Source organism: Onthophagus taurus, chromosome 8 (genome assembly GCF_036711975.1).
Source record: "Onthophagus taurus isolate NC chromosome 8, IU_Otau_3.0, whole genome shotgun sequence".
NCBI classification, from domain to species: domain Eukaryota; kingdom Metazoa; phylum Arthropoda; class Insecta; order Coleoptera; family Scarabaeidae; genus Onthophagus; species Onthophagus taurus.
Genome location: NC_091973.1, coordinates 443512 through 459519, shown reverse-complemented (window position 1 = coordinate 459519; position 16008 = coordinate 443512). Strand labels below are relative to the sequence as shown.

The 16008-nt window shown below is 40.0% G+C and overlaps 1 protein-coding gene across 17 annotated transcripts in view; it reads left to right on the top strand.

Moving 5' to 3' along the window:
* LOC111414154 (forkhead box P) overlaps positions 1-16008 on the top strand; it is a 48261-nt gene that overhangs the window by 23211 nt on the left and 9042 nt on the right. For 14 of the 17 annotated variants that reach the window (XM_071199082.1, XM_071199087.1, XM_071199081.1 and 11 more), the window contains 2 exons: positions 4770-4889; positions 12413-12508. In XM_071199082.1, coding sequence (XP_071055183.1) covers positions 4770-4889; positions 12413-12508 — 216 coding nt within the window. The remainder of the gene's footprint in view (positions 1-4769; positions 4890-12412; positions 12509-16008) is intronic. The other 3 variants (XM_071199092.1, XM_023045368.2, XM_071199090.1) reach the window with 1 other exon arrangement.

Genomic DNA, 16008 nt, shown 5'->3' with positions numbered 1-16008 from the left:
AAACCGTGGCTGTGGAAGGCGTGGTTCGAGATCGCGCAGTCGCCACCTGGTTGGAGCTAGGAGCTCCGGGGGATACCCAATCACGGACGAAGCTCTGCCCACTCAGACTGCCACCGCCGCACGTTTTATTCTATTTCTTGACTAGAAAATAACAAAATAAAACGGACCGACGCCGCATCTTGACGTAGATGGCGCAGTGAACGCCTTCCTACCGGCCCCCCGCACTCCCCGTACATTATGGGCGCTCCTGTACCCGCCACCCACCACCTACCGTCCGCCAAGCCGAGGCAGAGCTAAACCTAAGCCCCGATATGCAGGACACAATAAAACAAATAAAATATCCTGCTCGCCATTCTACGTCTCTAAACTTGATTTATGCAGACTTCTCTCCGCGCCCGGTTGCCTCCCGGATGCCTCCCGCCCCGTCGCAGCTCACCCCCGTTCGACGCCGCCACCGCCACCGCCTCCCCTTTGCCTTCCGGAAACAATCAAACTTGCACGGTAACTTTTTTCCACTCCATATGTGGATTTTTCTAAACTACACTCAACCTCACCTGTTCACCCTATTTTTACTTGGAACGTGAAAAATCCGTGCTTAATTTTGACTTTTTTCTCATCCCTAAATCAATACCTTCCTTTTTTTCAACTTTCTTAAACAATTTTTCATTTTACTAAATTATCTTTAAATTTTAACGTATTCTTGGCGATTGAAACATCTAAATGAACCAAAATAATAATTAATAATAATTTTTCACTTAGGAGAGGAAGACTTTCAATCTTGCTTTTTTAAGCTTAAGAAACAATTATTATTACCAAGAAAATCAAAAATTTCAATTTTAACTTTTAGAAAACTAAAATTATTCAGAAAATATCAAATTTTGACTTAGAATAAGAAAACTTTTAACATCATTTTCTTATGCATAAAAGAGCATAATTATCACCAAAAAAAGATTTAATTTTTATTTTAATACTTGGGTAATCCAAGAAATTTGAAAATATCAAATTTTGACTTGGGATAAGAAAACTTTTAACATCATTTTCTTATGCATAAAAGAGCATAATTATCGCCCAGAAAAGATTTAATTTTTTTTAATGCTTGGCTAATACAAAAGAAAATCAGAAAATATCAAATTTTGATTTAGCATAAGAAGACTTTTAATATAATTTTCTTATGCATAAAAGAAAATAATTATCGCCGAGAAAAATTTTTGTAATATATACATGTAATATTATAAGTTGATTAAAAAATTTATGGGATGAGGGTTAAAAATTGGATGGGTTTAATAAAAATAAAGTAAATCTTTATTTTTATTATAAATTATAAACAGATCGTTTGCATTTTTTGGCGGTTAGATCGAAGGGGAGCAGGTAAAAACGTTGCGTCATCAAAATTCATGCGGCGTGAGCCATATTTCTAAAAGAAAGCTAGCTTATTTCGGCATAAAAAATGTCATAATCATACCATCATCCCCTAATTTGGGTCGGAGCTCGGCGGTTGATGGTAGGGGGACGCTGTTTTTCGCATCGATACAGGCCGGTAATTCGATTTCGGCGGCGAAGAATGAAAAATCAGAGAAGTTTCCTGGCGGTCGAGCAAGTTATCGGGGGTGCGGAAACTTCGGTTTTATCGATCAACCCTTTTGCGTTGACTTCTCTCACTTGAATTAATTAGTGCAATTAATAATAAAAAAACAAAGGGGCCTCAGTAATTTTGTTTACTTTTGCCGATATAATTTTCTTGGGAGACAAATGAAATAATAACAAAAGTTCTCTTGGGATTGATTTTCTTATCTCGAGGGCACGAAACAGATTAAAACAAGAAATACAAATCTTTCTTCGTAATGTAACCTCTTACTACTCTTGATCATTTTCTCTATCGCTTTTTCACTCGTATATTAGTTGAAAAATTCTTTAGTGCATTAAAAAAGTTCTTTAAAATTAAGAAAAATTCTTTAGTGCAACTTTAATAGAATTTAAGATTTAAGTGTTAGAGGAAGATAAATGCGTTAGAAACGAAACGTTGCGGAATTGATTTTGCTGCCTTCCAGAGTTTGGAAACAGATTAAACCGAGAAACATAAATTAGAGGCAAAAAAGGAAAGCATTCATTTGCATTCATAGTAAGTTCGCGCTGTAAGCAATTACGGTCCAAAGGACCTGCGGGACCTGCTAATTATATGCCTTACGACTTTCAAATTTGTTGAGACGTATACTAAATTTGACGAATATTTATGGTCCCAAGATAAGACCTCGCGGTAAATACTTGAAGAGTAAAAAATGAGGTCCGCACCACCACCCAACTCCGGGACGATATCTTCAATCCGATATTCGAATCAGGAGACCAGAATTATACAAATTAGAATGCAAGGAGCATTTCGCCGCACCTAAGGGTGGAACGGTTTTATCTGCTACTTTAAATTGCGTACGAAATATTCTCCTCCCGGCTCGGCTCGATAGAGCTTGTCGCGACGGATTTAAATTATTCAAAACCGACCAAAAACATTAATTCTCCAACTAGAAGAACACTCTTAATGTTACATTTTTTACTCAAAAACAATAATTATTATCTCAAAATACTAAATCTTTTCCTAACATATTTATAGATAATATATGAAATTATGAAAAAATATGAAATTTTGAAATAGGAAAGGAAGACTTTGCATAACACTTCAGTATGGTTAGGAAATAATTATTATTAGCTGGGGAATCAAAACTTTTAACTTTTATAGCTGCCAAGCTAAAGAAAATAAACCAGAAAATATCAAATTTTCACTTAGGAAGGCAAAACTTTTAGCATAGCTTTCTTTCACTTAAAAATCAATAATTATCACCCGGAGATCAATATGATTTTTTTATTTATCTTTTAATAGATAACAGGAAGTGTTTACTTGTGTTTAAAGAAGATCGAGTCGGGTTTCGATTAAGTAAACGTTATTAAATAATTCAAAGCCGGTTTGTTTGCCGGAAAAGGCAAGGAGACTGATAGGACGATTAGTGCTAAACTTGGCGTTTAAATTTAAATTAGCAGCATCCATAGTTGGCATTGTGCCTCGCAAGAACCGTTCGCGGGGGTGTATATATTATTCACTACAAACAAATGAGCCGAGTCCTCGGAAAACCAGAGCTGCCTCCAGGCCAGGACCTCCTTAACCCTTCCGCTAATCGATCGAGGTCCGGGTGATAATAACATTACCCGGTTGACAAATGGAGACGGAGGCGAGATGGGGTAGATGAATTATAGAAAAAAAAGCGCCGATACAAGGAAACGCGAGGGTGTGGGCAATCGTTAGGTGCATTTGGCAGAACCCCAATTCGTCGCCCCCTTTCGTTGACCGGTCCTTCCATTTGAAATTGTAAATAACAGCTTAGTTCGCCCGATAGCTCTACTACTTATTCCGCGTCCCGGCTGAATAGAGAAAAGTCCCGATAATCAAGTCCGTCCAGTATTGTGTCCTGTTTTGAAAAATGGCGGCACTTTCCTGCAGGACACCCTTACTTGCCCTCGAATAATGGGGGGAGACCGATAGCGTCTGACACCTCGCGAGGTTTAACTAAATTATCACATTTTTTTATATGTCGGATACTAAAAGACTCCTTTTTGTGAAACTTTTTTATTTTTATGTTAACTTTTTTGTTTCGTAGTTTACTTTCACCCCAAAAGAACGTTAGCGTTCTCCCCGAAAAAAAAAGAAAAAAGCTAAATCCCTTATTTGTATTTCCGATAGATAAAGCAAATCGGGATAATCTAAGGTTTCCTCTCTTAATAAAACGCAATCCCGGTAGGATAAAAATCGTGAGGAGGGGGTGGAACTTTAATGCGAAGGTATCGACGTGGGCAATATAATATACAAGGCAAGGGAGCAAGCGGTCAGTGAGCCGGAGATAACCGGCGTCTATTATCCAGATTATCCTTTAAACGGAATAAATGACCGCTAAGGGACTGGGCAGTGTCTGCACCTTATCTAGGGTTTTGCGTCCAGTTTTATATACCGCCCAGCTCGGAAACCCATCAATTCGCACGCTCCGTAAGCTCGAAAAAAATCGCGCATATCCCCGCAATTATATCCGCGTTCTTTTTATTGCCTCTCGTTAGGGAAATCATAAGTCGTTATTATAAGTGGTACACGAACCTCGGTTAGGGGACTCTAAAGGGCCGATAAAATCAAGCTCCTTTCGTACCGCGAACTCCCGCAGGGACTTTTGTCCACTTTCGGAAGTTCCCTGTGCGATAATTGTCCACCTTTCGCACCCTCCAACCACGCCCCAAAGTCTTTCGCTATTATCTCCTAACGTTTTCGATCGGCGTGCGTTTTTCACTACCTTCGGGTAAAATAGAAGAAATTACGTTAAGAAATTAACTAAAAAGGAAGACTGAATAAGACTTTAAAACAGAAATTTTAACTTTAGTTGAGGAAGACTTTTAATGGCCAACACAAAAAATAATTCAGAAAATATAAAATTTTTACTTAGGAGAGGAAGACTTTTAACATAATTTTCTTATGCTTAAAAGAGCATAATTATCGCCCAGAAAAGATTTAATTTTTTTTTAATACTTGGCTAATACAAAAAAAAATTTGGAAAATATCAAATTTTGACTTAGGATAAGAAGACTTTTAATACCATTTTTTTATGGTTAAAGGAGCATAATTATCGCCCAGAAAAGTTTTAATTTTGATTATAATACTTGGCAAATACAAAAAGGAAATCAGAAAATATCAAATTTTTTTTTAATATTTATTTTGTGTTTATTAATGAATAAATTTGTTATAGGATGATGGTATTATGGATCAAGACATAGATGGAGATGGTGCAATTAACCTTTCGACTTCGCAGCGACCATCGGCTGCCACAACTCCAAACGATGGAGTGCCAGCGGATAACGTTGAACAAGTGAGTAGATACTCGTTCTTCCTGGGAAAATATTAAAAATCCTCGATGAGAGGAGGGATGCCCCCTCTAATCACGACCGGTTTGGGAGTTACCCTCCGAGTTTATACTAATGCACTTGGATTTTTCATCTTAATTGAAAGAGTTTTGTGCCAGATGTCTCCAATATAAAGTACCGTCGTATTTAGATGCGGTGCCCGGGGACGGGGGGTGGAGGGGCTTTTTTTCAACTTTCCCGTAACTCACCGTGATAGATGCGTTCGATAAAGTTTCCGAAATTAAGATATTTGCCGGTCCGCGCGGCGCTCTCTTTGTTTTTCGACTTTAATTAAGGATTTTAACAAATGCCGGCTGCTACGTTCACACTTCCGCCTCCTTTCTTAATGTCGAAATTAAAAAGCGGTTTTTAAGCGTTAATTTAATGTGAATCCGCCGCCGACGTCCCTCCCCACCACCTCCGTCGCCCCTCACCTGCCATCGCGACGTCGCGTTTTCTGACTTTAAATTAAAAACAGAAACTTTCCCCGGTGTCAGGCCATCCCCCAACCTTTATCCAGTTCGTTATTAATTCATTTTTATTATTAGCAAAAATCCTCACGATTCTTATTACTAATCCAATCAATAAAAAGGAACCCCCCATCTCCCCAATTGAAGCTTTTATTGTTTTCAACTTTCTTAAAAATAAAAAATAAAAAATGCGCGAGGTGGAAATGTAAATTTCTTCTTTTTTCTTGTAAAAAAAGGAGATGGGTAGAAAGAAGTAAATGAAAATTTTGTAGTATTAACGGTTATTTTCGTAGAGCCGTATCGTCCGCCTCCAGATGTTTGGATTTCAACGATCGCCGGGAAATATTTAATGCTAAAAGAGTGCAGGAGACTGTAAAAGCAATTAAATAGGGTATTGTTTACAAAAGTGTGGCGGATTTGATATGGGGGTTGGAGTACGGAAGCTGGGGAAGAGGGGTAGCTAGAGGGTGTGTGGGGCGAACGTCAGCGGAGGCGCACCGGAGTAGGCTATTTGCCGGGACGATATATAAATATTCGAGGAGTTTTAGGCATCCATTTATCTAGATAACCGTGGAGGAAAATCCAGTGTACGCGTTAATAGTCCCGGGTATCTGGCTGAAGCATTACATCTCACTTAGAAGCGGAGACGTACTATCTCAGTAAGCCCGCGATAGGATTCTCGTTAAAAGGGCCCGACGGTTTTTCAAACTAAAGACAGTAGGGGGCGTCGTAGACGTCGTTGGATCGACTAGTTAAAGTCCGTTGTATCGGACGTTGGGCCTTGCCGAGGTGTTTACATCGTCGGTCCGAGGCTGGCCGGGAGTGGCTTGCTATTTCAAGCAGAATAAACACATGGCTGTTTTCTTTGTTCCGGCAAACTAAACAACCATCCTGGAATCCAAACAGGACGGCCAGTCCCAAATTCAATTTAGTCTTTGCATGCCCGGCTATATCGCAAAACGTCAACACCGCATTTCTAACTTCGGGCGACCCCGCGCCTCCGCCACTGTCTTACGCGGAAATGACTTCTTTAAATTGGACTCAGACTCAGACCCCGAACCCCGAACCCCGAACCCCGCACAGAAACGTAGACGTAGAGAGGCACGACGTAGTCCCTATCGTTTCTCCGTCGTCCGACCGAAAGAAAACAGAAAGGGTCAAAAATGCAACGTGTTCAAAAATTATTTGCTTGCTTTTCATTCAAAGTGGATTACCCGGAATAAAACGCAAGGGGGAAACTTTACTCGTCAGAGGATTTCTTTTATTGGCGAGAAGAAAACTCGATCGTCGCTGGAATTATCTCGAAAAATTCAAAACCTTTGACGTCGGCGCGACGATGGGAAACGGAAAAGTGTCGGTCGCTAATGCTTCTAAAATATATTACGCGCTCGCGAAGACCAAAAAAATTATTTATCGGTAAATATCGAGGGGAGACCATCGGCGATGACTCAGCGAGGGTCGTTTATTTCTCGCATCTGGATTAACCACATTTCCCTAACCGCCTAGCTCTCTCTCTCCATTCGGTCTTGTTTGTGTTTGGCTTTCCAGATCCATCTGTAAAACAAATACCGCTGTCAGTAGTCTCTCCGCTCTTATTGTCTTTTTGTTGTAGAAATAAACCGCGCCGGAGGAGCCGCCATTTTAATTCGACTCCGCCAAATAAAGCTTAATTCGTTTATCCCTTCCTCCCACTTTGCGTTCTTTTTTTTTGTTTTTCCACACGATTTTCCCGCATCGGCACAGCACCTACGTGTCCATAGTTTTCCAACCCGCGACAATAGTCAAAGTTACTCGCTTAATTAAATAGCCGGGAGCGAGGACGCCTAGAAGGGTCGTGCTGTATTCTCCAAACCACCCTCATCGGTTTCACCCGGTTATTGACGTCCGCAGAAGCAGGTATTAATCAGATGAAAATCTCCCTTTTTTCCGCTGGACCCGTTCCCCGTTCCCGAACCCTTAGCCCTGTTTTATTGGGCCGCTTTTTCTTTATCTTTTTTTCGCGGCTAAAAGCCGTGTTATGGTTGCCCTGAGGTAATCTTGCGAGGTGACGGGTGACGAAGGACTCCAATCAATGCTAACGGTCGTCTTGTCGACTCGCCCGAAATACCCTTCGACCCCTGCCTTCCAACCCCTTGCTAATTTCCTTCGATACTATTTTGGGCAAAACTAAAAACCCAAAGCTTCACCAAAAACGTTCTTTCTACCCCAACGGATAAAAACGATTCACTACCTCACAAACACTTAATCTCGATCCCAAAACCCAACCTAATTCTAAATTCAATACTTCCTTCAAATATCTTTTTTACATAAAATAAATTTCAACGTAATATAGGAAGACTTTCGTAATAATTTGATTAAGCAGAGAACATAATAATAATAACCCTGGGAATCATAAATTTTAATTCTAATAGATAGCAAACGCAAAATGAAAAATTTCTGAAAACGGGAAAACTTCACCTAGTTCAGGAAGACTTTTAATACGACTTTTTTAAGCTTAATAAATGGTAATTATCACCATGAGAATTACAAATTGAAACTTTTAGTTATATATATATGTATATTAACGTATTGATTGTTTGAAATGTTTGTAAAGTAAAAAAAGTTGGTTTGTTTTTATCGATTGGTGACAATAAGTACTGGGAGAATTTCTGTAGGGGGATGGAATCAAATTTTAATATTAGAGGTGCGAGGGAGGATTCAGCTGCATACGTAAGCAGCAGTGACGGGCCGGAGTCCTCGAAGCGTAACGGGGGGTTCGTAGGTATATAAACAGTAGTTATAATAAATATTCACGTTCCGTTTGTGCTTCTTCCACGTTCGCGGGCTTGGAGGCGGCCCGAGTGCGGCGGCATTACGGTGGAAGGCAAATATTTGGCCCCGGTCTCTTCGGAAGGCTCCATTGTCATAACATAAGACAATGCGGATGCCGTATCTCATTTTTCATCTCGCCGATCTTTATAATCTGTATTTGCATCGGTTGGTAGCCGGTCTAATAACGGGCTGGGCCGGCGAGATTCTTCAATTAAAACTTATGTTTATTTAGTATTCTCGCAGCGGACGGAGAGGAACGCGGAACGCGCAATGAGAAATGTTTAACCGAAATAATAGGAGACAGTGACCGGAAGGGGGAACCCGGCACCTCGATACCCTCCGACCGCTTCTCGTTCGCTGTTTCTTGTTTACACCAATTTTTTTTCGGCTCGCCCTTATCTTTCCCGAACTTCCCCATCCTATTTAAACTCTTTAAACATAATATACAAGGGGTCTCTTCGCATACGAGGATCAACCAATTTTATAATTTTCCACTAAATTTCGACCACCACCCTCATTATATCATAACATTTTAGCAATATGATGAGCACATAGTAGTTTTAATAAAAAGTATCGAATCTTGTTCACAAAGGTCATAAACGAAAGTCCGGCTTAGGAATGTGTGTCTAAGATAAGGAATATGGGTTGCAAAGATGAAAGTTGGGGTTAGATCAGGACTTCGTTCCTCTTGTATCCGCGTTTTTTGATTTTGGCAAACGGGGATGGAGGTCCTCTAAAAGCGACGTTCGCAATAATCCGGACATAATCTGTAGAATCCACAGCGTTCGCGTAGAGTTGAATGTCGAAGTTTATGTCGTCCTCGATATTGGTTATCGGAAATATTGCCGAAGCTTGGGCACCTGCCTGAAGACAACTTATATCACGCGAGAGGCCGATCCTTCTGGGATTGTTATGCGGGCCCCCGGTCGTGCAAATATATTTCGGAAAGTATAAGCCGCACACATTGTCAAGCCCTTCTCGAAGCTTTATTTTATTGAATATCGCCTATAGAAAGCTAACTCGTAACTTGTAGATGTTATTGAATGTCCTCAAACCGCATAAATTTGCCGTCCCCCCGTGCTATAATGGTATTTTTACTTTCTCTTTTCCAGCCGGGGTGGAATTTTTTTCCTTCCAAACACAAAAACCACACAGAAACAATAATAATCCCAATACAACATATCTAACACTTCCATGATAGAAAGGGTTGTTTTAGACACTTGTTTCGAAGGCAAACAGTACGTCCATCGAAGCTACCCCTAATCCCCGACAAATAACAAAATCGATTTGCCCAAACCCCGATAGTAAACAATTAACTGACACCTCGTGGAGCCAACTAACCGAAATTCTCAGGGAATTAACTGGGATTATACAAAATTATCAACGTCAACTAACATTAACATAGACTTTTCTTTTATTTCCATATTACTTATACATATACTTATCTCCTTTAATTTTGGATATTAAATTTGTTTAATATGCTGTATATCTCAATTAATTTGGCAGATATAATTTTTTTAATTTTCATCTTTATTCAATCATGCAAAATTGGATTCAAAAAATCAAAACGACCGCGTTAATGGAAGCTAAGAAATAAATAGATTAAATTTACTTTAGAATGCTGTATATCTCATTTTAATATCTCAATTAATTTTAGAGATATGATTTTTTTATTTCCATCCTTTTCAATAACTACGAACTGCGTTGGATTCAAAAAAGTAAATATTCGAAGTTTATAGAATCTAAGAAACAATTTAAGGCACACTAAATCTAGATTAAATTTGCTTTGAAACGCGTTACATCTCAGTTTTATATCTCAATTAATTTGGGAGATATGATTTATTTAATTTTCATCTTTCTGAATAATCGTTCAAACAAGCAGAATTGGATTCAAAAATCAAAACGACTAAGTTAATGGAAAGAAATAATTTACGGCTGAATGGAATTACATTAAATTTGCTCTAAAATGCATTACATCTCATGAATGCACCTCCTCAGTATTCTAATTTTGACTTTCCAAGAAAATTATGTCGTATCATTGAGGTAGACCACGGGTACTGGTGATTGCCTAACATCTCCCAATAAAATAATAACAAGGAAAAAAGCTCCAAGAAATTATGGACCTCAATCAACTCAATTGTTGATATAAGATGTAATTTTAGAAAATTAACTTGACAAAATTGATAACTTGCCAGAAAGATAAAAATGAAAATAAAGAAGTTTAAAATAACAAGAGAAGATGGTTGGAGAAATTACTGTAAAGTGATGAGAAAACCAGGTGATGACGAAGGGAAAAGGAAAGATCAATTCCGGAAAACGTCAGATGCAGTTTTAGAGGTGGATGATGTGTAAATACCCTAACGTCGCCAGAATCGATAAAAACTGGATGTGTTGATGAATTCGATATGATAATAAGGGTGAGAGGAAGGGGGATGAGGGAAGCATTTACGGAGGTTTCGTGGATGGCGACGGGTGACCACAACGCCTGGCCACGGAGGGAGATAGGACAGAATGCTGACGCTGCTACGGTCCTTTGCCAAATGGACAGCGTTCTCGGCTAATGGTCGAGCGGGTGCCACTTATTCCAGTCGGGGCAAATTGTTAAGGACGACAAAAACCGTCAAGCGGCCGACCTCCGAATGCCGATATTGCAAAGAGCGGAATTATTTAAATGCCGCCGTCATCAGCCCTAATTTCGTTTGTAGACCGTTTTGGGGGTGTATTCAATATCTGCCCCTTCGATAGATCATTTTCATACAATATCCAGTACTTCGGACTTGTCAATAAGACGACACGTGTGGCCCCTTCTTGGCAATATTCACGGCCGTTGATGCTTCAACAAATCGGCGGGTGTCAACCCAGAAATAAAAGCAATTTCTTTGATACAATCTTTTCATTTTTCTTTTGCCGCTTCCATTGGTGGCCGGACCATCTGATTGCGGCAGACCCTCCCCGGAACGTCATATATTTCTTCTTTCCCCCTTTTTTTAACTTCTCACCTTCAACCGAGAATTATCCTATTTATATCCAGTTCATTTTATTCCAAGTGGACCATCATTTTTTTAGTAATCAGCATGATTTGCACTCATCTCATCTCATCATTCATACATGTCTAAATTTTTTTTCCCAACTTCATAATGCTAACTTAATGTGTAGTTGAAATAAAGTCTTTTAAAAGATGAAGACTTGGTAAAGCGATTTAAAAATTGGAAATAAGGTAAAAGAGGATATAGAGAGGTTACGAAATGAGGTTTAAGTGAGAAAAAGGGCGAATTTGGTTGATTTTTGAGGTGTTTAAGGGGTGCGAATCGAGAAGAATGAATCTAAGAAGGAAAGGGAGGTTTCGCGGAATGATTTGGGAATTGGAAATAAGGCGGAGGGTGACAAAGAGAGGGACAGGTTCCGGGCAAAAGGCGAATTTGGCGGAAAACGTAGAAGGATATCGGTATAATTCGAGTTTCGAAGTGTCCAAAGGGCGGATTTTTGTTATCACCGCGACGCGGGGCTGCGGGGAGAGGGCGCTGAGTCTCGGACGGTTTGCGCGGGGACGTGCGGGGCGGGCGATTTTTAATATTAAAAGCGGCCCCGATCGATACTTTAATTCTGCGTCTTCGGGAACGTTAAAAAGGCGGCGATAACCTCCGCTAACCACCCCTACCTTTCCAGAGCTCCCGCATCCAGTGCAACGGGGCGACGGGGAGGTGGCGGATGGTGGCGGCAGCGGCGGCGGGTGCCCCTCTCCGTCGAAAACTACCCCTCCGGCGGGTGCCCCCCCTTAGTTTTGTTTAAAACGGCGGGAGAAGCTCGCACATTATTCGATAGTAGTTGTAGTGTTCTGTCTTATTGTGCAAAAGCGTTTCGGTGGTAGGAGGTATGTAGGCGGCTTTGGAAGGTGGTAGGTGCCTGGTGTTGCGCCGTGCCGTGGCGTTGCCGTCGCCGCCGACGCCTCCGACGCCTCCGACGCCTCGGCCGCCTCCTCCGCCTCCTCCGCCGATCCCGTTGCTGGATGTACACACACACAAACAACACAAACTGCAGTTCGGTGCGCATCTGGGCCGGCGCTTGTACCGCCTACGAGTAGCGCCGTCCTCGCGTCCTCGCGTCCCGGCGACTTCAACGACCCTTTTTGCGCAACAACACAACTAACTCTTGTTCTTTCTACCGAAAAAGAAATAATTAATAGACGCTGTTACCGTTTATGTGTTTAGTTGTGTTTTGGTGTTGTGACGCTCTGCCACCGCGGACGCCCGCCAACCGCCTCTATGAAGTACTGTGAGACTCGTATGCTCGCCTCTTTTGCTCAGGTAATTTTCACATCTACTTTGCTTACATTTCAAGTTTTTACAAATTTACTACTATCTCCAACAATAATTTTATCTTCATTTTAAAATTCCCATATATTTATATATATAATATTAAAAAAAAATAGAAAATATTTAAAAATATTTTTGAAATAATTCAGGCCTAAGAAAATGTATTTAAAAATATTAAAAAATTAAAAAAAAAATTTTAATTAATTTTTGGGCTAAATCTCTATTAACTTATAATTTGTAAAATAACAAACGAATATTTAATGCTTATTTAAAATTACGTTTAAATTTTATAGTTTTATGCTGACCGTGTCGATTTGTTTTTATTCGATGTAATATTTAATATTAGCGTTGATTCTGTTGGTTTAATGAATATAATTATTTAGTCGTTTTATTTTATTTTAATTATAACATATTTTTCATTTATAATAAAAAAAAGGAAAATGCGCAATAATAAAACAGGAGTTTTTCCATCATGCGATCGTAAATCTTTGCATAGTTTGTTTTTGTAAAGTTAAGTGTTTAACGTCGTTGACGTTGTGTTAAAAAAAAGCGGTATTTATTTATGAAGTCAAGAAATAGTGAGTGTTTAGATAATTTTTATTGGATGCGAAAGAAAACTTATTAATTTTTGATAATGGTGGGTAATTTAACAATTTGGAAAGTAAAATAAACGATTTTGCTGGCTGGTTTAATTTTATTTGAATTTATTATTTGAGATTTTACATTTTTAAAACAATAAATTAACTAATATTTGCGCAATATAAGTGGGAGTGCAAATAATGTAAAATTCGGAAATATCGGCTGTGCAAACTGGTAGGGTACCACGTTAATTTTTGCAATTACAAATTTCATAATTACTTACTAATTATAAAATAACGGGGGAAAAAACAATCGGGCGGGCGCGCGATCAAATATAACTTGCTCGAATAAATTAATAAACAAGGTTAATTTCGAAACAATCGGTCGCGTTCATTAAAGGTAAAATAAACAATAATTTATGCAACAAATCGCGACGTCCCGACGGCATCCAACGCGACGCTCACCCTACGACCTCTCTAAACGCACTGCGTTCACGACCAACCCCCACGTGAACTTTGTATACTCGTTGTGTTATATATATAGCATCACAACAAAGCATAAACAGCAGGGGCTTTCCCTCGACCCTGTTACGCTGTTACAGTTGCGCCGTGACGACCATCGAAGCTACACGTTACAACGTTCCGTAACAGGAAAGCTCGTATCTCGAAAACTCGAAGCTTAAAACTCGACATCCCCTCGATTCTCTCCGATTCTGTTGCCTTTTTCTCGATTTCCCGTAGATATCGAACTTCCTCCGAGCTTTTACGTTTTTTTATTTTATTTCTACCTACGGGGGAGTATAAATAAAAGTTTCTAATAAATTACGCTAATGGATGGCGTCTGGGTCGAAAAGAATAAGAAGAGAAGAGAAACGGACGTCGGTCGTAATTGGAGAGACGTCCGAAACGTCGGGGAACAATAAAAAACGCGCAAAGGGGTGTATTGTTACGGGGGCCGTAATTGAGAGATAGGTTGGTAAAAAATGAGCGACACCGCCAATCGGTGGATATCTAAATCGGACCGGAATTAAGGGACCGAATTGAATGGGGCACCGTTTCGTTCCGCGGCAAAATACCGTTCCCCTCGTCTTTGGACGCGAGACCATTGTCTGCGCCGGTAATATAATAAGCCACCCCCGCGGCGTCGCGCCACTGCCCCGATTACAAATACAGGCACCACTGTTTTCCGCGTATAAATGATTCAATATCAATTAGCGGCACGGTGAATTATATAAACTCAATCTTGGCCTTTCTTTTTCACCCGAGGCCAACCCCTCTCATCCCCTCTGGTTCGTTTCAACCTCGAAAAATACCCACAGTCTCCCCAACTTTCCAACACTCAACCCCTCTCCTCCCCACACCCGCAAATCTCCTTTTGTACTCTTTTAATTTGTCATCCACAGTCATTGCCAATCTTCAACTAACTTTAAATAAATAGATATTATCATCAAAGCTTTTTTGCTATTGCCAAATTTGAATTGTCTGTACTCGTCCTCGTCTATAGGTCATTCAGCACATGTTACAATAGAAAAAATTAAGAAAATCAAAATTTTCAATTTGGAAGCTTATGACACTCTTGGGCTTAGTACATCCAATTCCTAATTCTATTTGCCATTGCAAGTAATGATACTTCGAACTTTTCTTTACTATGATAATAACTAAAATATGATTTTATGATAAACTTCGATTTAGAAATGGAACTGGTTTTTCTGGTTGAGTGAGAAATGTTTCCAGAATTGGAACTTGTTAAATCGACTTGGTCGCGTTCGGGTTGTACATGGAATTTAAAATTTTTCCCCGTCAAAATTTTATATTCCGGTTCGTTATTCGATTGAGTTCTGCGTTTCTTTTCGGGGTGAGGTGTCTTGCTAATTTCATTGTCGCCTCGGGGGCAGGGCAGGGTTGAAACCGTGGGGAGGGAGAAAGATACAAAAACCGCAGCTAACAAATATTTACTGCGAGATCGTGCTTCTTTATAATAAAAAGCGCGGCGCGCTTACGCCCCAATGAATGCTGAGACGTTAAAATGCATTACGATGATGTCACATGAAATAAAACCCATATACAGTGGCGCATTATGTGAAAAATATGGTAATAATATTGCCGGGCGCTAGCAAAACATGGCTCTCTGCATATGAATTATGCGATCGGGGGTAAGAAGTTTTTTTTTCCGACTTTTTTCTACCGGCCTGCTCTCGCAGTGAATACCAATGGTGTTAGGCAGACCCGGAGTGCAATTTAGAAAGATTTAATGAGAATATGCCACCCCCAAAACGGCTCCACCTCCCCCCGAAAAGTCGCGCTCTTCCACCCTCTCAGGTATTTTCGTCCGTCCGAGGCATACATCATTCCCCCCCACCTTCAAATTTTATATTTTTACGGACAATAATAACAATAATTTACCAAACAATAATAACCATAAATCTTGGGACAAAGAGGCCGAGGAGAAAAACTTCGCCCTCTATGAAAAGAGATCCATTTTTACGTTCTTAAAATAATAAATAACCCCGGAAAAGGGTTGGTCCGTTTTTCTGACTATGGAAATTTGATATAAAGTTGCGAATGAGAACTTGTGCATATTTATTACGCGGGGTTTCAAAATATGTTTATTCAGAAGAGGGCACTTTGTTTGAAAATTTAAATGAAACGATAGGCGGCCGGTGATATTTTTAAAAAATCCCCGGACCTCACCACGCCCCCACCTCTCTCCTATATACCCTCACACTCTTCGAACCACGTACCACCGTGCCCTTCCCTAAACGCCACTTTCTCGAATAAGAAAATTTGCATCGCGAATATCAAAATCAACCGCTCCACTTTTTAACCGCCCCCCATTCATATTTAGATACTTTCGTATTCCGATTTTTTTATTTCCTTCGTGTTTACTTTTTCGCACTGCCTCTTTTTGTTCCC